This window comes from Microcebus murinus, chromosome 16 (genome assembly GCF_040939455.1).
Source record: "Microcebus murinus isolate Inina chromosome 16, M.murinus_Inina_mat1.0, whole genome shotgun sequence".
Lineage (NCBI taxonomy): Eukaryota > Metazoa > Chordata > Mammalia > Primates > Cheirogaleidae > Microcebus > Microcebus murinus.
The window spans coordinates 26,018,546-26,040,722 of NC_134119.1; the positions used below are offsets into that span (position 1 = coordinate 26,018,546).

Here is a 22,177-nt window from a genome sequence, read left to right on the forward strand (position 1 = left end):
CTCACACCTGTAATCCTAGCACTCTGGGAGGCTGAGGTGGGGGATCGCTCAAGGTCAGGAGTTTGAAACCAGCCTGAGTGAGACCCTGTCTCTACCAAAAATAGAAGGAAATTAATTGACCAACTAAAAATATATATACAAAAAATTAGCTGGACATGGTAATGCATACCTGTAGTCCCAGCTACTTGGGAGGCTGAGGCAGAAGGATCACTTGAACCCAGGAGTTTGAGGTTGCTGTGAGCTAGGCTGATGCCATGGCACTCACTCTAGCCTGGCAACAAAGTGAGACTCTGTCTCAAAAAAAAAAACAATAACAAAAAAACTCTATACTATTTTGTGCAACTTTTCTGTTAAAGTTATTTCAAAATAAAAGTTTTTAAAATAACATGATATTGACATAAGATGTATTAGTTTCCTAGGGTTGCTTTAACAAATTGCCACAAATTGAGCAACTTAAAACAACAGAAATATAATCTCGTAGTTGTGAAGGCTAAAAGGTCAAAATCAAAATGCTGGCAGGGGAGTGCTTCCTCTGAAGGCTCAAGGAGAGGATCCTGTCTGGCCTCTTCCTAGCTTCCAGTGGTTACCAGCAATCCGTGGCATTCCTTGGCTTGTAGCTGCATCACTTCAGTCTCTGCTTATCTTCACATGGCCATCTTTTCTGTCTGTGTCTCTGCATATCCTCTGCTCTTTTAAGGACACCAGTCAAATTGGATTTAGGGTCTACCTTAATTTAATATGACCTCATCTTAAGTAATTAATAATCTGAAAAAACATACTTTCAAATAAGGTTATATTCTGAGGTTCCAGTTGGACATGAATTTGAGGGGAGATACCATTCAACCTATTCAGTATACAAGGATAGGCAAATAAACCAATAGGACAGAATAGCAACTCTACAAAGACACACATATTAGATACACCTGATTTACAACAGATTTGCCACTGCAGTGCAGTGAGAAAGGGTCTTTTCAATAAACAGTGGTGAGGCAAATGAAAATCTGTACGAGCATAAAAAGAATCTTGATGCCCTACCTCACAGCATATATAAAGACCACTTTCAAATAGATCATAACCTGAATGTAATAAGTGAAATAACAAATTGTTTTCACAACACAGAAGAATATCTTCATAATCTTGGGGTAGGCAAAGATTTCTTTAACTGGAGACAAAATTAACTAACTTCGTTGGAAAAACATTAAGAAATTAGACTTCATCTAAATTTAAAAAATTTTTAAATTGAACCTACCAAGGAGTGACAAAGATGTGAACAGCTAGAACTCTCACAAACTGCTCATAGGAGTACAAATTGGTACAATTGCTATGGACCAGCAGTTCTACTCCTAGGTGTATACTCAACAGAAAAGAGTCTGTATGTCCACTAAAAAACATGTAGAAGAATTTGTATAGTAGCCTTATTCGTAGTAGCCCAAAACAGGAAGTAATCTAAGTATTTTTCAATGGGAGAATGGATAAATAAATTGTATTATATTCATTCAATGGAATACTATATGTAAGTGAAAAAGACAATTACTACAACAACATGGATGAACCCCACAAGGCACTGTAGACTGAAAGAAGCCAAAGACACAAGATCTGTTTACATGAATTTCAAAAACAGGCATAGTTCACCTACAGTAATAGAAATCAGGGTAGTGGTACCTGGAGGGAAAAGATATTGATTGGGAGGGATCATTTTAGAGGCTTCAGGGGTATTGGAACTATGTCTTGACATGGGTAATAATTACACTGGTATATACATTGTTTAAAATTCTGAGCTATATACTTAAGGGTGGTTTTTTTTAATTTTTTTATTTCAGGAAAATATGAGAGTATAAACATTTTGGTTACATTTTGTATCTTTGCCTCTCCCTAGCAAGGGTTAGAGATATGCCCCTCCCCTCCACAATGCTCACCACATCCCTCAGTTGTGAGTCTATCCCCTAACCCCCTAATCCCTGGAGAACACCACCACCATTTGAGCACCATAGTGTTTATCAGTCAGTACCTATTTGATGGCGAGTACATGTGGAGCCCATTCTTCCAATCTTGTGTCATCTCACTTCGGATAATGGTCTCAAGCTCAATCCAGGGAGATATAAGCGGTGCTGATCACTGTCTTTTCTTATGATTGAGTAATATTCCATTGTATATATATATATATACCAAATTTTAATAATCCACTCATGAATTGACAGGCACTTGAGTTGTTTCCACATCCTTGCAATAGTGAATTGTGCTGCCATAAACATTCGAGTGCAGATGTCTTTATTATAGAATGTCTTTTGCTCTTTTGGGCAGATGCCTAATAATGCTATTGCTGGATCAAGGGGTATTTCTATTTTTAGCTCTCTGGGGTATCTCCAAATTCTTTTCCACAGAGGTTGCACTAATTTGCAGTCCTACCAGCAGTGTAAGAGTGTTCCTATCTCTCCACATCCTCGCTGGCATTTGTTGTTTTGGGATTTTTTGTTAGAGGCCAGTCTCACTGGGGTTAGGTGATATCTCATTGTGGTTTTGATTTGCATTTCTCTGATTAGAGATGTTGAGCATTTTTTATATGTTTGCTGGCCATTCTGTCTTCTTTACTTACGGTTTTTGTACTTTGTTGGATATATGTTATACTTTTTTAAATTAAGAAAAAATGTAATAAAGACTATTGAAACAAGTGTACTATCAACAGAAAAAGAATCGAGTCATCTTCATTAAAATATTTGTTGTGTTGAGATTTTACTTTAATGAGATTTCACTAGAACTTACATTTGGGTAGCATTTCATGGTTCACTGGGTACTTTGTCATAACATAAGAGCTATGTCATTTGGATGTATTCTAGGATAAAGATTCTCATTTATATTATTTAAATCCTATAAATTAATACCAAAACCCAGCAGCTTGTTCTTTATTTTCAGAAATCTCAATATTGCCTTGCTCATTTCTGTCTTTTAGGCTAAGACATCAAGCACACAAAGAATTTTATGCCTACAAACAGGTGAGGAATTTAATTCAAATTGACTTTATGTTTTTTCCCCAAAAAGTGAGACTTAGATTTTCACTCATAACTTTAAACCTGCTCTGGATTTACTTGTGTTTATTTTAGCATTTGATCTGCCAATTTGCAGTACAAAATAGATAAACTTTCTATTTTTAAGTAATCTGCCCTTCTTTCGTAAGTATTATTTGAAGCTGTAGAAAGTTCAGATGATATAATAATATAATTTAACAGGAGACAGGAAACTTGAGCCAACATTTTGCTAAAGAGAAATAGTATAGCTTATAATCCTTGATACTTACTGTTAACATAATGGAGTTCAGAGTGAATTTTTTCCCTCCTCCATTAGAAGACAGCAGTTCCTCAGATGTTCAGCTATGTTATAGTGATCTTATGTACTCCCTTTTGTACTTTAAATGTTGCCTCATGTTAACTCACTAAAAGTCTACAAACTTGAATCATAGCTATTAACACACTGATTTGTTCTTTTAGTTAATAAACTTAGCTTTTCTTGAAGGCCAAATAAAAGTAATTTTTTCTTCCATGTGTTAATTAACATTTTACCACTGACATCAAACCGTGAGCCTAGATTTTCCTTGATCTTTTTTTGACCATAAGCATGAAATTTACCTTTAGCTTTTTGGGGAGACCAGCTTCAGCTTATTTGGTTCTTTAACCTTGCTGACACTGCTGTTACAGCACCATGTCACCATTTTAGGATTACATATCTTTCTGTCCATCTTTTGTCCATGTATCTTTGAAATCTGAGCTCATTGGCATGTTCTCTAAATGTACACACTGAAGTGATATAACCCCACACTCTTCCCCGTACATCTCATGTGGGATTCTTAGTCAGAGTTGAATGTTTTAGTTTTCTCAATGAATGAATCTTTCTCTCTCAGTTCTGTCGTAATCTTGACAACCCACAGGATATTTGTAGACTACCTAGAAAGTAGAATTGGGCCGGGCACGGTGGCTCACGCCTGTAATCCTAGCTCTCTGGGAGGCCGAGTCAGGCAGATTGTTCAAGGTCAGGAGTTCGAAACCATCCTGAGCAAGAGCAAGACCCCATCTCTACTATAAATAAAAAGAAATTAATTGGACAACTAATATATATATAGAAAAAAGTAGCCGGGCATAGTGGTGCATGCCTGTAGTCCCACCTACTCGGGAGGCTGAGGCAGGAGGATTGCTTGAGCCCAGGAGTTTGAGGTTGCTGTGAGCTAGGCTGACGCTACAGCACTCACTCTAGCCTGGACAACAAAGTGAGACTCTGTCTCAAAAAAAAAAAAAAAAAAGAAAGAAAGTAGAATTGGCCTTGGCAGTCATTTAATAGTCGAAATTGACTGCTAGAACTAGTTAAGTCACAAGAGAGACAGTAAATTTGATCATTAAAGTATACTGAATACACCTGTAATCCTAGCTCTCTGGGAGGCCGAGGCGGGCAAATTGCTCGAGGTCAGGAGTTTGAAACCAGCCTGAGCAAGAGCAAGACCCTGTCTCTACTATAAATAGAAAGAAATTAGTTGGCCAACTAATATATAGAGAAAAAATTAGCCAGGTATGGTGGCGCATGCCTGTAGTCCCAGCTACTAGGGAGGCTGAGGCAGGAGGATCGCTTGAGCCAAGGAGTTTGAGGTTGCTGTGAGCTAGGCTAATGCCATGGCACTCACTCTAGCCTGGGCAACAAAGTGAGACTCTGTCTCAAAAAAAAAAAGTACACTGAATAGGAAATTTAGTACAACATCCCTGTGTAGCTGGATGGTAGCTTCTAGTTGTGATTTCTGAAAATGTGATTTACTCTCAAAACCATTTCTAGTTCAAGAATGTAAGACACCCCAAATTTAGAGATTTTCCCCAAATTTTGTTTTTATTTTGTTTTATTTTGTTTTATTTACTGTTTCTTCACTTTAAGATGAAATATAACTGCTATGTTTATTCTCAGAACAGTCTTAAATAGTAATCTGCCTTCTTAACACTTGGCATTAATTTTAATTGCTGTCTAGTCACCACAGAGTCAGATTAGGGACAAAACCTGTATGAATTTTTAGCCCATTAACATAACTCTGGGTAAAACTAAAGTTTACTGAGGACAGTGATGTATAATAATAAGCAGAACTTCCAAAATTTAGATTGACTTTTTAATCTTTTTTAAATTACTAAGCAGTCAGTCCCATCAGCCAATACTATGTTTTACTGAATCACAAGGCAATCAGTTTCATTTATTTTCCCTCCATGCACTTAGTCCAGAAGGGCATATGTTAACGTCTTTTCCCAAAACTTAATTTACTCTCAAAGAAAGTTTAAAATTCCTTTTCAAGAGAATATTGCATCATTATTCAAGTTAAAAGAATGTTGCTAAAATGACCTGCCTTAAACTATAAAAGAGATTCTCTCCAAGATTGAATAGGGAGGAAATAACCTATTAATATATACACAAAAGAAAAATATTTGTGAGTATAATGAGAAATTTTTTAAATTACAGATTTAAATGGGCATAAGAACATACTTTTTTGTCTTACAGGTTATATTAAAAGAGAAAGTAAAAGAACTGAATTTACATGAGGTAAGTTACTTATAAGTAATTTAATCTTTTCTTGAGCCATTTTCTAGTAGAAATAGTATGCTGTGGTATACTCAAACACCTTTATTTGCAGAAGTTGAAAAAAATTAGGCTCATTTTGATCAGGTTAGTAGAATATTTGAGGGTGACAGCACATAAAAATTAATTGTATGAAGGCTTTACAAGAGTAATATAAGTTAGGCACAATGGCTCATACCTATAATCCCAGTAAATTAGGAGCTTGAGGCAGGAGGATCACTTGAGGCTAAGAGTTCAAGACCAGCCTGGGCAATATAGCATCTCTAAAAAAATTGTTTTTTTAAATTAGCTGAGGCCGAGCACGGTGGCTCACACCTGGCTCACACTGGCAAACTCAGCACTTTGGGAGGCCAACATGGGAGGATCTCTTTTTTTTTTTTTTTATTTTTTTGATTTTTGTATTTCAGCATATTATGGGGGTACAGATTTTAAGGTTTCAATAAATGCCCATTTCCCCCCCTCCCCCCAAAAGTCTGAGTCTCCATTATGACCATCCCCCAGATGGTGCGCATCTCACTCATTATGTATGTATATACCCGCCCCCCTCCCACCTGCCCAATACCCTATTACTGTAGTACCTATGTGTCCACTTAGGTGCTACTCAGTTAATACCAGTTTGCTGGAGAATATATCTGGATGGGAGGATCTCTTGAGGCCAATAGTTTGAGACCAGCCTGAGCAACATAGCAAGATCCTGTCTCAAAAAATAAAAAAAATTAGCTGGGCATGATGGCACATGTCTGTAGTCCCAGCTACTCAGGAGGCTGAGGCAGTAGGATTGCTTGAACCCAGGAGTTTGAGGTTGCAGTGAGCTATGATGATACCACTGTACTCTAGCCCAGGCAACAGAATGAGACCCTGTCTTCAAAATAATTAATTAATTATAATAAAATAAAAATTAGCCAAGCATGGTGGATCACTTGAGCCAAGGAGTTCCATGCTGCAGTGAGCTACGATTGTGCCACCGTACTCCAGCCTGGGTGACAGGGCGAGACTCCATCTCTTAAAAAAAGTATTATAACTCATACTTTTAGTAGGGATGCTGCTGCTTACCATCCATGCTGTATGAATAGGAAATAGATATAAATTAGTTTTTCTACTCAAGATGAGTTTTCATCAGTTTCACCCTTGAAAATGTTTCAAATATTCTCTTCTTTTTTTTTTTTTTTTTGAGACAGAGTCTCTCATTTTGTTGCCCAGGCTAGAGCGAGTGCCATGGCATCAGCCTAGCTCACAGCAACCTCAATCTCCTTGGCTCAAGCAATCCTACTGCTTCAGCCTCCCAAGTAGCTGGGACTACAGGCATGCGCCACCATGCCCAGGTAATTTTTTTCTATATATATTAGTTGGCTAATTAATTTCTTTCTATTTATAGTACAGACGGGATCTCGCTCTTGCTCAGGTTGGTTTCGAACTTCTGAGCTCAAACAATCCACCCGCCTCGGCCTCCCAGAGAGCTAGGATTACAGGCGTGAGCCACCGCACCCGGCCCAAATATTCTCTTCTTACCAATGGCACAAAAAAGGCAGTGATTATTTCATGGGGATGGGAGTTTGGAAGGGTGAGATAGAGGGATGGAATAAGGGTAGGCAGAGATATGAATCCTTGGGATTGTTTAGCTATTAAGTTGCATGGCTGGTTCACAGGTGCTCACTATGTCATTATGCTTTGTAACTTGAGTATGTGTGTCCTGTAATATAAGATACAGTCTGTAAGAATTCTTTTTAATTCTATTCCTTGTGTTGCCTCTGACTACAAATGTTGTCAATTTTTATTTTTATTGCCCTTTTTCTTCCTCCCTTTCTGAGTTTTTAAATTGATGTTTAAAAGCAAAGACTTGGAAGGCTGTACACTGTAGTATCTTGTGTTTTATAGAGCCTAACTCTGGTGAAGTTACCTTGTCAGTCTCTTCAAAGAAACTTAATTTGTGAAGTTCCTTGAATAATAATAATTATATTATTGTTAAACACTTCAAAATCATCTATTGCTCCTTTCTGCATATTATTCATAAAAGTGTTGGTATATTAGTGCTTAATAGCACTTTAGACCTGACCTGTGATTAAACTCAAGCTTCAATTACTATTTGATTTTTAACTTTTCCCAAAAGTTAATTTGACCCACTCCCAAAATTAACATGAAGTAATAGGATTGATCTGTTTTCTCTTTGGAGTCTTTCTGATGACCATCAATACAAAGATTAAATTCTTACCAGGATCATTGGGAACAGAAGTCTTCCCTTTTCATTTGACCCATTAATTTAGAAACTTTATCCTCAATAACTGCATTGTGTTACATCTTTATGTATCAGAGTTAGTATCCCAGCTGCACCCACCAATTCCAGTTTCTCTGAATCTGGCTGTTTGTATATAGGCTTTGATTTGTTTACCAGTGTTCCCAGCTCTGGTTAGGTGAGTTGCTTTCTCCACTGAGTTTCTTTTGTATCTTTGTCAAAAATCAAATGGCCATATTTTTGTGACTCTATTTCTGGATTTTCTATTCTGCTCTCTTGATTTATGTTGCCTATTTTTTTATCAGCTTGTCTATATCTACAAAAAGATGTCTGGGAGTTTGATTTGTATTGCATTAAATCTATAAGTGCATTTGGACAGAGTTGCCCTATATCATGTTGAGTCTTCCAGTCTATGAACACATTATTTCTTTCCATTTATTTTTATTTGAAGTTCTGTTATTAGGTATGTACACATTTAGGATTTTTATATCTTCTTGGTGAATTGACCTTAATTTATCAAAATTCCTCTTCATCCCTGGTAGTTTCCTTTCCTTAGAAATCTTTGTCTGTTATTAATGTAGCCACTCTGGCTTCCTTTTGATTCATGTTTGCATGTTATATGTTTTTCCACCCTTTCATTTTAAATCTACCTATATGTTAATAATTATATTTGAAGTGATTTTTCTTATAGACAGCAATATGGTTAGGTCATGTTTTTTTCTCCACTCTGCCAATATGTCTTTTAATTGGTATGGTTAGAGCATCTGTGTATGTTTGGAATTAGGGCTACAATTTTATTATGTCTTCTGCTTCTCTCTCTCTTTTTCATTCTCTGTTTCCCTTTTCTTGCCTTTTTTTGGGTTATTTGAACATTTTTTAATATTCCATTTTAATTTATCCATTGTGATTTTTACTATATCTCTTTGTATACTTTTTTTAGTGGTTGCTGTAGGAATTACAAAATAAATATTCAGGGTTGGATGTGGTGGCACACACCTGTAATCCTAGCACTTTGGAAGGCTGAGGCAGGAGGATCACTTGAGGCCAGGAATTCAAGACCAGCCTGGGCTGCATAGCAAGACCCAGTCTCTACAAAAAATAAATACATAAATAAATATTTAGAATCAATTTTTCAATTGGAATATAGAAATCCTACCACCATATCGATCCCTTTTCCCTCCCCTCTTTATGTAATAGCTGTCATATTATATGTATATACATTGAAAATTCCATCGCACAATGTTATATGTTTTACTTTTAACCATCAGACATTTTTAAAAGCTCAAGAGGGAACTAGGCATGGTGGCTCATGCCTATAATCCTAGCACTCTGGGAGGCCGATGCAGGCGGATTGTTTGAGCTCAGGAGTTCGACACCAGCCTGAGCAAGAGCGAGACCCCATCTCTACCAAAAATAGTAAGAAGTTAGTTGGACAACTAAAAATATATAGAAAAAATTAGCTGGGCATGGAGGCTGGGTCAGGAGGATCGTTTGAGCCCAGGAGTTTGAGGTTGCTATGAGCTAGGCTGACGCCATGACACAACAGATTTGAGACTGTGTCTCAAAAAGAAAAAAAAGTTCAAGAGGGGAAGAATACTTCGTTATATTAATCCAGATATTTACCATTTCTATTGTTTTTCATTCCCAATAATCCGAGTTTCCTTCTTATGCCATTTCCCTTTTATCTGATGAACGTCCTTTAGCAATTCTTTTAGAGCAGATCTGCTGGCTGGGGATTCTGTTAGTTTACCTTCATCTGAGAATGTCTTTATTAAACCTTCATTCCTGAAAGATATTTTTGTTGTATAGAGAACTCTGGGCTGACAGTTCTTTTCTTTTATCACTTTAAAAATGTGCCACTTCCTTCTGGCCCTCTGTGATTTCTGATGAAAAATCTACAGTCATTTGCATCATTGATCCCTTATCAGTAATGAATCATTTTTCTCTTGCTGCTTTTAAGATTTTTTCTTTTTCTTTAGTTTTCTTCAGCAGTTTGGTTGTGATACGTCTGGGCGTGAATTTCTTTGGATTTATCCTTTTTCCAGTTTGTTCAGCTTCATGAATATATAGGTCTGTCTTTTGCCAAGCATGGGAACTCTTCAGCCATTATTTCTTCAGATTTCTTTTCTGCATTTCATCGTTTCTCTCTCCTCTGGAACTCCAGTGACAGTTCTTGATTCTTTTTTCTTCAGTATTTTTTCCATGCTCTTCAGATTGAGTAATTTCTATTGTTTTGTCTTCTAGTTCACTGATTCTTTCCTCTGTCCCCTCCATTCTGCTGTTGAGCACATCCATTAAGTTTTTCATTGTAAATATTCTACTTTTTAGTTCTAAAATTTTTGTCTAGTTCTTCCTTATATCCTCTCTTTGCTAATAATGTTTGTTTTAACATTTGTTTCAAGAGCATTCATGATTGCTCATTTCAGCATTGTTACAAAACCTTAAAGGAGATCTTTTCTGTTGTATAATTCTACCATCTCTATCTTGTCACTGATGTCTATTGATTGTCTCTTCCAGTGTTGAGTTGTGATTTTCTTGGTTCTTCATATGTCAAGTAATTTTGGATTGAATCCTGAATATTTTTAACATTATGTTATGAGACTCTGTATCTTGTTTAAATCCTGTGGAGGATGTTGATATTTTTGTTTTGGCAGGCAACTGACCTGTTAGGTCACAGGTTCCAACCTGCCTTCTGTGGGCTTTGGTTCCAATGTCATTTCGGCTTTCAAAGCCTTTACAATGCTGTCCAGATCTGTCTCATGTGTGTACCACCCAGCAGTCAGACTGGGACCCAGTTAGCTGAGTTCCTAGTCTTTTGTTTGCTAATTAGAATCAGATGCATACTCAGGTCAGAAGTGATCCCAGTTGTTCATAAACAGCTCCATGGAGTTGCTTTCCCAAGTTCCTCCCTCTTTACTGTCCACCCTGTGCTTTCTGGTTCCCTGCAATGCCCCTTTGAGTTCTCCGTCCAGTACCACCCACTTCTGCAGGTACACCGAATCCGAGGCCAAGGGGAAGGGAGTACAGCGAGAAAAAGGAGCCAATGGGGTTTGTCCCCACCTTCTTCGAGCCATGGTTCCAGCAATCAAAGAGAAAGGTTCTCCTCTTTCAGAGTTATTTTGTCTTCTACATGCTCCCATTGCCAGCTGATATCAGTACTGCTGCTGCCACCACAGGATCGCCTGGAGGGTAGCATGCAAGAGAATGGAGGAAATAAGAGAAACAACTGGAGGATTGACCCCATTCTCTCTGAGCTTTACCAAGTTCCCTTTCTGGCTCCTTGAGCTACAGCTAGAGGACTTCTCCTGGATCCTTCTCTGCACCACAGTGCTCACTTCTGGGTTTTCATCTGCACTGATTCTGGCCAGGGGATACCAGAGGGGGTAAAAGAAAGGAAAACTCGGCCGGGCGCTGTGGCTCACGCCTGTAATCCTAGCTCTTGGGAGGCCGAGGCGGGCGGATTGCTCAAGGTCAGGAGTTCAAAACCAGCCTGAGCAAGAGCGAGACCCCGTCTCTACTATAAATAGAAAGAAATTAATTGGCCAACTGATATATATATAAAAAAAAAAAAAAATTAGCCGGGCATGGTGGCGCATGCCTGTAGTCCCAGCTACTCGGGAGGCTGAGGCAGGAGGATCGCTTGAGCCCAGGAGTTTGAGGTTGCTGTGAGCTAGGCTGACGCCACGGCACTCACTCTAGCCTGGACAACAAAGTGAGACTCTGTCTCAAAAAAAAAAAAAAAAAAAAAAAAAAAAAAAAAGAAAGGAAAACTCACCACCAGAGTGGAAATATTTTGAACTCTGATGTTCTTTCCCAATCTACCCCTTGCTAATACTCGTCAAGAGTCTTCAAATAGCCATGTTCTAGGTTCTATATTTGCATGCAGTGGGAAAGAAAGAGTTGCATGTGTTTACTCATCTTACCCAGAATCAGAACCAGTTTTATATTTTAAACAGTATATTATTGTGAATAATCATGTGTGTGGTTGGTTGGTTGGGTTTTGCTGCCACACAGAATTTTAATGCCTAGAATGAAGCATCCATTTGGGACTGTTTCGAAGGCTTTTTTCTTGGACTTATACTAGTGATTAGAACTACCAAATGGGTACCTTTTGAGATAAATGGTACCATATTGATCAAGGATCTTCCAGTAGCAAGTGACAAAGCTAAATCAGAGTGACTTGAGAAGTAAAGAGAATTTATTGACTCACTGAACTGAGAAGTCAAAGGAAGGACTGGCTTCAGACAAGGTTGGATTCAAGAAGTCACAGTGTATCGCCTGTCTCACTCTGCTTCCTGCAGAGAGGTTTTTGTCTTCATCCTTGTGCTGGGGGAGGTGGCCACCAGCAGCTGGAGGGCAGTGTCATTACATGTCATCCATCATGTCTCATGGATGATACAGACCAGCCGTTCTGAGACTATTGCCCACCCCTGCTATACTGTATCTCTTGCTACTCTACTAGTACCTCAAAAGATATCTGAGATAGTAAAACAGCATTTAAACATAAAATAGAGTACTTTTACCGGCTTATCTTCCATACCCATTAGACATATTTTAAATTTTTCTTATCAAATAACTTTTCAGTTCCATTCAGTACTGTTACTTTTCTAGAATGTGATCAAGGGAGGCACTGGTCAATCTCATAAAAGAAGGCAAGGCGTCTATTGGCATGTGAGGGTCCATCTAGAAATTGGGGTATAGTCTAATTCTGATGTCACCAAGAGCAGGCCTGTGACCCTGTTGGTTCTGGCCTTGTGCTCTTTGTCTGTAAAGAAAATATGACCTGACCATAGTTATTTCCCTGCATATGCCTAAGTCTTTTCCTCCTCCTCTATTCCTCTTCTCTCCACCCCCAGAGGTTCCTCCTGTGAGCTTCTGTAATGGAGGCTTCAGAGAGGGAGAAAGGATAACAAGGGGAAGGGTCACCTAGGTTAGGGCTGGGTGCCATCCAGAGAGTCAGGAGAAACAGTCTTATAGCAGCAGTATGCCTGAAAATGGACCGCTTCTGGGTTGATCTGCTCCACTGTCAGAAACAGCAGACTACATGGGTCTCAGCCTCAGTCTCTTCTAACTGTTGAGTATATCGGCATGTCACCTGGGCAGATAAGGCAGCCTCCACTCTGCCATTCCACAGAGAAACCCTCACCCATCAGAACATAAATAGCCTTACAGACCCTGAGCCTGTGTCCACAAATGTAAATATTAATAAAAACAACTGGTACTGGTAGACTGCCTTACTGCATCCTCAGCCCTGTCCCCCAGCCTGAGCTGACGACAGTCCTGTGCGGGCCAGGGCAGATCATGTCTTCATTGTGCAGATGAAGGAACAGTGCTCTGTGGAGTGTTGTGAGGGCAGAGGCCACACAGCCAGTGGGTGTCCAAGCCGAGGAGGCTACCCACTGTCCTGCTCCCCTGCTGTCTTGGCAGGATGCTGAGTCCAACAAGACAAAGTTATCCATCCTCCTCCTCCTGTGGAGATCCAGTTTGCTGTACACACACGACCCGAGAGCTCCCTCAACAAGGATGTTGACAGACCAACATTCTCGGCACTGGCAATGGGGCACCAAGAGCTGCGTGTCCTGCCTAGATCATGTCACATAACCTAAGAAGACTAGAGCACATGTTATAGGTTAAGAAACTGGTGACAGCGAAGGCATGGGCAAGAAATGGTGATGGCCTGAACCAGGATCCCTGAGAATGGACAGAGAAGCCAGCAGGGAGGAATCAGTCCTTAGGCAAGAGATGGAAATGGTACAAGAGCACATCAGTGCAGCAGACCTGGGTCCCCAGTCAGGCCTGGCCACTGCCACCTGAATGGCTTCCAGCAATGTGATTATTGCTCTGAGTTTCTTTTTCCTCATCTGTAAAAATAGGTAAATGTGACAATGCATAATGTCCACGGGCACTGGTAAATGCCCAAGAAGTAGTGTTGGATCCCAGCATCTCTGGTATGAAGAAGGCCTATTTCCAAGCAATGGAGACTAGACATCTATCTGTCAGGGCAGTCCTGGCCCCATCTGCACATTTTCATAAGTTTTAACTTAGTGGATCTTTATTAACTTTTTATATGACAAGGATAGACACAGGACAGTGCCAAAGTAGGAGGGCCCAAGATCCATAAATAGCATGTTTACTGCAGGTTTTGCCATGAAAACTGGAGAAAGGATGGCCAGGGCTGCAGTAGGCAGAGTAGGCAGAGCACCCCAGGAAATGACAGATGACAGTAGACTACACCTGTGTATGTGAGGGTACCCCCAAATCACACTTCTCTGATGCACTGAAGGAAAGGAAGCTGCCTCTTACTTTCTGTCTCTTCCCGTCTGCCTGCCCACCTTTAAGACGTGTGACAGGAAGATATGGGACTCTTCCTGAGAAGACCTCATCCATTTGAGCCTGTTTCTTTCACTTAATGAGTTGTGGGACATTAGAAGTCCCTTCATATGGCTGGGCCATGGGAGCCTGCACTTTACTTGGTGATCTGGGAGAATACTTAGCAGACATTTGGCCTCACTTGTGAATTTGTCTTTCAGCTCTGTGCGGTGTGTCTAGAAGACTTCAAGCCTCGAGATGAGTTGGGGATTTGTCCATGTAAGCATGCCTTCCACAGAAAGTGAGTATTAGTGTGGAATTATTAAATGGGACCTGAGTTTGAGGCACATAGACCAACTTACCTGTGAGTTTTTGGGCAATGCCAGACAAGCTTGATTGCTGCATAACTGGCCTATAATGTAGAAGGCTGACAGCACTCTACGAGTGGGGCGTGCGCGCGCGCGCATGACGTAAGAGGGATTGTGGTGGGACCACCATGGCAGGACTTCAGGCAGAGAGCCAGATGAGCCCAGACCTCTTTAAAGCCCAGGTAAATACACAGCTATTTAGCTGGAACTTTATGATGAGCACTTCCAAGTCCTAAAAATTTGTTTTACTCAAAACCATAGTTATTTTAAATCAAAATAAATAAAAGTCCAGATATAAATGGTAGTATGGGGCCATCTCTTCCCCCTTCCTACAGATCTATTAATATTTCCCCTTCTCTTGCAATTTCATGTTTTCTATTTCTATTAGAAAATTTTATTGTATTTTTCCTACTTCCCACCACCCTCCTCAGCATATTTTGTTCTTCTTTAAGCAGTCGTGGTTGACTGAGGGTATGACATGCTGACTGTGGCTTCTTAGTATCACCTTGTAGAAGACTGGGGGCTCTGGTCCTTCAGAGGGTGATGTGCATTCACCGCCTAGCGATAGAGCTCCTTGGACCATACGCCAGACTTCTACCACTTTGGCTCTGGGCAACAGATGTGTTCACTGTACACAGCAACGGTGGGTGCTATGATCATGGGACTGACATGGCGTCTTGTTCTGCAGGTGCCTTATTAAGTGGCTGGAGGTTCGGAAAGTGTGTCCCCTGTGCAACATGCCAGTTCTGCAGCTGGCCCAGTTGCACAGTAAACAGGACCGTGGACCGCCCCAGGGGCCCCTCCCTGGGGCAGAGAACATTGTATAGTTCACCACAGGGATCAGACTGTTGCTGGACACAACGTCTGCACGGAGCCAGGACGAATACGAGCAGTCTCTGTGTTAGCAGCCCTCTACCTGGGTTACCAGCTGCCACTTCCTTTGCCTCATGAAGAACTCTTGGGCCAGCCAAGCTGGGAACCTAAGTGTCTGGGTCTTGTGACAACCAAAGCACTCTGACTCTACCCCTGCCAAGAGAAGAGCGGATGAGGCTGTGGGTTTGTCTCAAACTTCCTGGGGGTCTCTTACTAACTCCACTACACTGTCTCTCAGACCCTCGTCTCCATGCCAAGCAGGAGGGAAGAGAAACAAAAGAGGTCGAGAAGGGAGCAGAGGGCAGGTCTTAAAGCCACACCCCCACCCTGTGGACGGATGAAGATGAGCTTCTGTGCAGGCCACGCACGCCTTCGCAGCAGCAAACCTTCCCAGCAGCCCCTGATCCAAGTAAAACCAGCACAAGCAGCTGCCAGTGGTGGGTGAGGCAGTGCCAACAAGGCTCACGTTATGTTCTTTTAAAAAGTCCATCCTGGAACCCAAGGGCTTTGGGTACAGCCAAGCAGCAGTGCCCCTCGCCACCCTTTTCCCCTCAAGATCACAGCACCTGCTATCAAATCATCTAAGCCAAAAACATTCGATACGCTTAAAAAGGCCTGGTCAGAAGCCATTTCCTCCTGTCATTACCCCCACTACCCTCGTCACCTGTGAGGCCTGTCAGGAGCCCCACTGTCCCTGCGTGATCAAGGGTACCCCAGGGTGCTGCCCACATCCCCATATGTGCAGTGTAGTTTCAACATCGCTGGTGGTCCGGGCCCACTGCCTCTGGAGGTGCTACTGTGAGCCCCTCCAGCAGCTGGGAAGAGGAGCATCTTTCTGAGGAAGGGCCCGTGCTCCCAGCCCCACCAGATGACAGGGTGCTGGCCCCTTTGCCTCTCCCTTCATCCTTCCCTTTGTTCTCTTCTTCCCTCACCTGCCCTATCACTGTTTCAACTTAAGAGAAAATACTGTTGTTCACCTTTTAAAAGTTTATCCCAAATAAGATCCCCACATAATTCTGAAGCTTGTAATCTACTTGGAATTGTAAATAGTTTCAGGAAGCTCCTGCAGGGCTGTCCACCCATTGGTGTGTGCCTCAGTATTTGGACTTGCGATAACTAATTGAAAGTGTGTTTATAGCAGAGAAATGCATGCTGCTCTTTAGCTCTTTCTGTCCAACTTTTCTAAAAATGACTCAGAGTCCATTAGGATTTGTGAATATTGTATAAATTAGCTATGGAAAGCAGCAGTGGTTCAGACAGAAAATTCTTTTCCACACCCCTGCTCTCCACCTCCCTCCATCGCAGGAATGCCCGTCTCAAGTCCACGCCGATGGCTTTCCTCCAGCCCACGGGTGTGAGTGGGGGAAGTTTTCCCTTGAAGATACTGTTTGCGTGACATGGAGAGGATGGGGGGAGCTTTGCTTCTCTGGCATGTCTCCATAAATTTTTTTTACCATCTTAGGAAAGGGAACCTGTCCTTGGCTCAGGTGGCTGGGGTCAGCTGAGGAGGAAAATTCCCATTAGCCTAGAAAAGTGCTGGGCAGAATCCAGTTTGGAAAATTACAAATCCAGTTGGTCAGAATTGGCCATTTCCTATGTGTGACCTATTTGTGGCATGCCAACTGGACTGCTTCCTAAACAAGGCAAGAAAAGTATGGAATATTTTTATATAGAAGCCTTAGCCTGTCTGGCACTCGTGAAAAGAACTATTTGTACACTCCTACTTTGACCCTCTTTTTTGCGCTATTTGCGGCATGAGAGTTGAATGCTGCAAAACACCCAGTCAACAATGAACTGTCTTCAGTGACCAATGTCAGAGTAGGCTTGCTTCTGGATTAGCCTCATCAATAGCCAACATCCACCATTTTCCATGGAATGGCCCTGAGACAGATGTTACCTATTTGTTATGGGGCTCCAGAAGGAAAGAGAGTTTTTTCCCCTCAAAGGAGGAATTTCCTATGATCTCTACTACTAGTTATTGCTGCTCACAGCTTTTTGTAAGATTCTAGCCTTTCAGTTGCAGCCTTTTTCTGTCCCTGTGTTTCAGTACCAAGGAGACATGCTCACCAAGTCCTTGTTTTGGAAGAGCCGCAAGTAAATTCATCTCACTGTGTTAGAGCTACAGGCAAGTTGAGGTGATTGATGCTTAACAATGGACCAGAGGCACACGGCCTGAGTAGTTCTGGCCATTAGAGGAAAGCACAGGAACACCCTGCAGTCTGCACTGGGCACCACGTAGGGTCTGCTTTGCGCGGATGAGGCGCCACTGACAACTTTCTCCGCACTTGTGAATGTGGAGTGCTTTTCAAAATGCATTCCTTTTGCTAGAATTGGGTGGGAAGCTGGAGCTGTGAGAATATTCCTTCTAAGTCATCACCCCTTTCTAGGCTTGGTGTCATTCTGCAGCAGGCCCAGAATCACTCAGTGGTTTCTGCAAGTTAGCAACACAACCTAAATGGTGTTTGTTTCCCACATCAGGATCCTCCAGTAGGACTTCTGTGCATCTGCACTGGTGTGCCTGCAAAAGGCAGCCCTTTTAATTTACATCTTCCTTTCTGATTAAAATCACAGCTTTTTGTTTGAAGGAAAATCCATCCAGGTTTTTGTTTATTTTTGTTTTTTAAAGAATGATAGATCTCTCTTCATACTCTTGGCTGACTCAAACCCCATGGTGGGGCCACCCTTTCCACATCTATCTCCATGAGTTAGAGACCTTTTGTTAGTGCGCAGGGGACACTGGTCTGCTCTTGGACTACTGGCTGGTGTACCTTGTCGTAATATGTCTTAAGCAACTCAAAGATTGGATGTTACTGGTGTGCTGTGAGTTAGTGAATAATGCACCCCTTACTGGACTCCATGAGTGGCTGAATCATTATCTAGTTGTTGCTAGGGGGACAACTAAATTCAACTGGCTTTAGAAATAAGAACAAAACAAGCCTGACACTAGAAGTTGACATCTGTTGCTTTTCTTTGCCAAATGTGATTTTGTTAAGTCTGTTCCTGACAGATGAGATCCTTGTAGCCGGTGCTTGCCTAGCCAGGAAGCAAAACAAGACAGGAATGGCCAAGTAGGGGCGTGTTGCCCCTGGGAAAGTCTGGGCTGAGGGACCCAGGGGACCTCCCACCATTACCAAATACCCTGTTCTTTTTAAATTTCAGGATATTGAGGGTACAAACATTTTGGTTACATTTTATGTCTTTGCCTCACCCAAGCGAGGATTAGAGGCATGCCATTAGTTGTGAGTCTCCCCCATCCCCAATCCCTGAAGAATATTACTACCATGTGAGCACCATAGCAAATAACCTGTTCTTGATAAGACAAATGAAAATCCTTGTCCCTTTTCACAGGCCCACTTCAAAGCAGGATATCTTCATGACCTGAACCTGCTGTAAAGCTACTTTGAACAACTGTAGAAGTTAGTTTCCTGAGCTTTCTGGGAATTATGAAATGCACATGGGTGGTATCCCCAAAGCTCAAAGCAGAACAAGTGCTTAGAGTGATCTGAATGCCCTCCTTGCCAATCACTAGCCTTGCACCTTTCTGCAAGTGAGCTTCTGAAAGCCTCAGTTCCTTATGTACCATGTAGGGATTGTAAAAACCATGTCCTTCTTGCCACCTTTTGTGAGGATAGCCAGTGTCCAGAGCGTAGTGGGCAGCAGGCCTGAGGTCATGGTATTGGCAACACCACATATCATCATCGAGGACATGGGTTCTTCTGTTGTCACAGTAGAAATGGAACCTCTGCCCAGACTTCTGAGCCACAGGGGCTCTCACTGGGGCTCGGGTTCACCTGGCTCCCTTCCTTTCCTCTTCGTCTTCCTGGGTCACTACAATCTACCTTTGCCCACAGCGAACTCTGATCTGACTGCTCAGTGCTGAGTGTTCCCATCTTAACGTTTTAAATAGGTAGTCCATTCATATGGCTCACAAGTTATAAAGTTAAAAGTCTTGCATGCCTGACCACCACCAAGCCCAGCTTACCCCGTGAGTACCACCATTTGTTCCTTGGGTATCCTTCCAGATGATTTATGCATACACACTTGTGTGTATATATAATTTTTCTCCTTTTTTACTCATGTGATACAAGTATATTCGAGGAACACTTGTCTGGGCTGAGGGATACAGGAGACTTATATCCTTGGACTCTGCCATCCCAGAAATCAGAATATCTGTAAAAGGCAAACCCAGAATTGGGGGATGTTTTTGCAATCACATTCCTTTTGAGTAAGACATTGTTACTTGATTGCAACATACTGGAACTCTAGTTTTCTATATAAATCAAACTGAAATTCCTCCCTTACTGCAAATGCCCAGCTAATCTGAAAGCACAACCAGATCTTTTCGGATCGTCTTTCTGATCTGTGACAGGGTGCTCAAGAGCAGGCTGTGCCACTCCCCCAGCTGTGAGCAGCCTCTGCAGGTGCCTGTACAAGCTGCCGTCCCTCCATCTTGGCCAATTCTAAGTGAGGACCAGAAGTCCAGCAGTGAAGTCTGGCGGCAACACTCCCGATCTCTTAGGTGAGCTCCTGTGCTGCTGCTCCTGTGAGCAGCAGCAACTGAAAGCTTCTATTTGGTGGAGCGGATGCCTCAGCTACTGAGTAAGTGAAAGCAAATCTCATGATTAACTGTAAATACCTCTGTGCCACTTCATGAATTTGCTCCCCTCCCTCCCCATTCTTTACACACACTTTGAAGTTTTAGAGAATTTTCCCCTCACCCTTTTTCCATTTGTCAACAGAAATTATCCTACCAAAATAGTTTTTGTTAACTTTCATCTCCTATGGGGACAAAAATTAAGTTAAATCTGCTTCCTCCAGGCAGCCCTGGGGGTAGGGATATGGACTCCTGCCTTACTCCCAGCAGCTGCCCAGTGCCTCTCGGGGTTCACCCCCTCCCTCCCTGGCATGCCTCCCCTCACGCCCAGATCTTTACCTGGATTAAAACTGTGCCCCAATCTGAAAGTCAAGAAATTTAGTATATAAACCCCACCCATCTGGCACTTGTGGAATCTTTGGCCTTACGTTAGTCTTTCCCAATAGCTGTTAATTTCTCAAGGAGATGAACATGTCTGAATTCATGATGTCTGAATTCTGGTGAAATATGCACTTGATAATCTGGGAAATGCCAGGTCACGGTTCTTTAACACAGGATCCTATGTCACGGATTGTGCTTCCACTTGAATGGGAAAAAATACCACGAGAAAAATAGAAGAGCTTGCTTCCAGTTCAGCTTTAAAGCCCAAATTGTTAAAGATGCAGTTTTATTCCATTTTTTTAGACCAGGCATCAGCACTCTTGGCTTACCAATCCAGTCCTCACTTCTGTAGTTCTATGATCAGGGAGAGCACCCTCCCTGCTCCAGGTACATGCTATACCTAGAGCATGGGCCCCACCAGTGTCAGGGGACTTATTTGTGCTTTGAGGAAGCCCTCAGCTCCTGTGGCAGTCCAAGCCTGGAAGACCTGCGCCTCAGGCCCACTGCACATGTTCCTCTCCATCTACCCTTTCCTCCCAGGCACCTGCCAGAGCAGGTGGGGCAGGTATGGCCAGTGTTAGAAGTCCCTCCTGGTGACAACCAGTCTTCCTAGAGGGTTGCTGGAAAACTGTTGTCTCTGGATCTCTTCACAGATCATTGCCAAGAAGGGGGGCACTTTAGTCTTCTTGGTTATCCTCTGGGGTTTATTCACTAGATATTGTACACTCCCTCAAAAAAAGGTTTATGAAATGCTGAGCCTCAGGTTTCATAGACGTGTTTGTACGCTAAGAATTCTGCAGCAGAATATTTTTAAACATCCGCAGTTTTTTGTAAGCTATATTTTTGTATATTTAAGTGCTATTTTAAAATTTTAATGCATTTTGCTAATCAGTCTTGTTTAAAAAATAAAACATGCATGTAATTGACTTAAACACATGTAAATATAAAGATTTTGAAAATACTTCATGTTTAACGTGTACCTTTGAACTCAGTCACCCACACAACACCACTTAAGCTCTGCAAATGTGGAATACCAGCTCAGGGCAATTTGAAATAGCAGAACTGGACTTGGTCTCTCCATAGACCACACCACCCTGAGGACTTGCCCCAATCTAATGTCCTAGCCATATCCCATGCCTAGAAGTAACTATTCTAGGAGGAGAAAAAAAAATCTCTGGGTCCAAAGTTGTGCTGTAGCTGCTGCCGATCTCCTCCCCACCCCCAACTAGGACCTTGGCAGTTTGGCTTCTATCCCACGGCTTCAGGGAAACTGCACCCATCCAGGCCAGCCTGGACCTTGCAGCCAAATCTGGGCAACCTCTTAATCCAGGTGCCTAGAGAGCTGCTCTCCCATCTCCTGAGCCACAGGCAGGCCCTGGCAGCCCTACTGCAAGCAGTCTTCAGTTTTCTTTGCGGCTGCTTCCTTCACTGCCCATCTCTTCATTGTTTCTCTTACTCTAGAATTCACTAAATCCCCTCACACTTTATCCACCTACATGCATATCATCCTCAGCTCTCTCCTCGCAGCCCAAATATTCAGTGCCTATTTGATATCTCAACATCAGGCAGTCTAACACTGAGCCCAGTGCCCTGGTGACACCTCCCTGCCCCCTCCCGCCGATGTCTAGTCACCACATCCCAACAGCCCTCAGCACTCTCTCCCCACTCTGGTCATTCACACCTCCATCTTCAGGCCACCTTCCTTTCTCACCTGGATCATGGCCACGGTCCCCCCACCCCACCCCCTGAAGCCTCTAGTTGGAGAAGTATGAGGTGGAAACAGAAGGGACAGCTGCTGAGAGAAGACAGGGTGGCAGCAATGGCATCTGG

At 42.2% G+C, this 22,177-nt stretch overlaps 1 protein-coding gene across 2 annotated transcripts in view; it reads left to right on the forward strand.

Annotated features, from left to right (window-relative positions):
* Window positions 1-16,225, forward strand: part of RNF24 (ring finger protein 24) — a 73,151-nt gene extending 56,926 nt beyond the window's left edge. For both annotated transcript variants that reach the window (XM_012754979.3, XM_012754980.3), the window contains 4 exons: window positions 2,948-2,990; window positions 5,515-5,556; window positions 14,353-14,432; window positions 15,188-16,225. In XM_012754979.3, coding sequence (XP_012610433.1) covers window positions 2,948-2,990; window positions 5,515-5,556; window positions 14,353-14,432; window positions 15,188-15,326 — 304 coding nt within the window. In that variant the 3' untranslated portion in view covers window positions 15,327-16,225. The remainder of the gene's footprint in view (window positions 1-2,947; window positions 2,991-5,514; window positions 5,557-14,352; window positions 14,433-15,187) is intronic.
* Window positions 16,226-22,177: the final 5,952 nt, after the last annotated feature.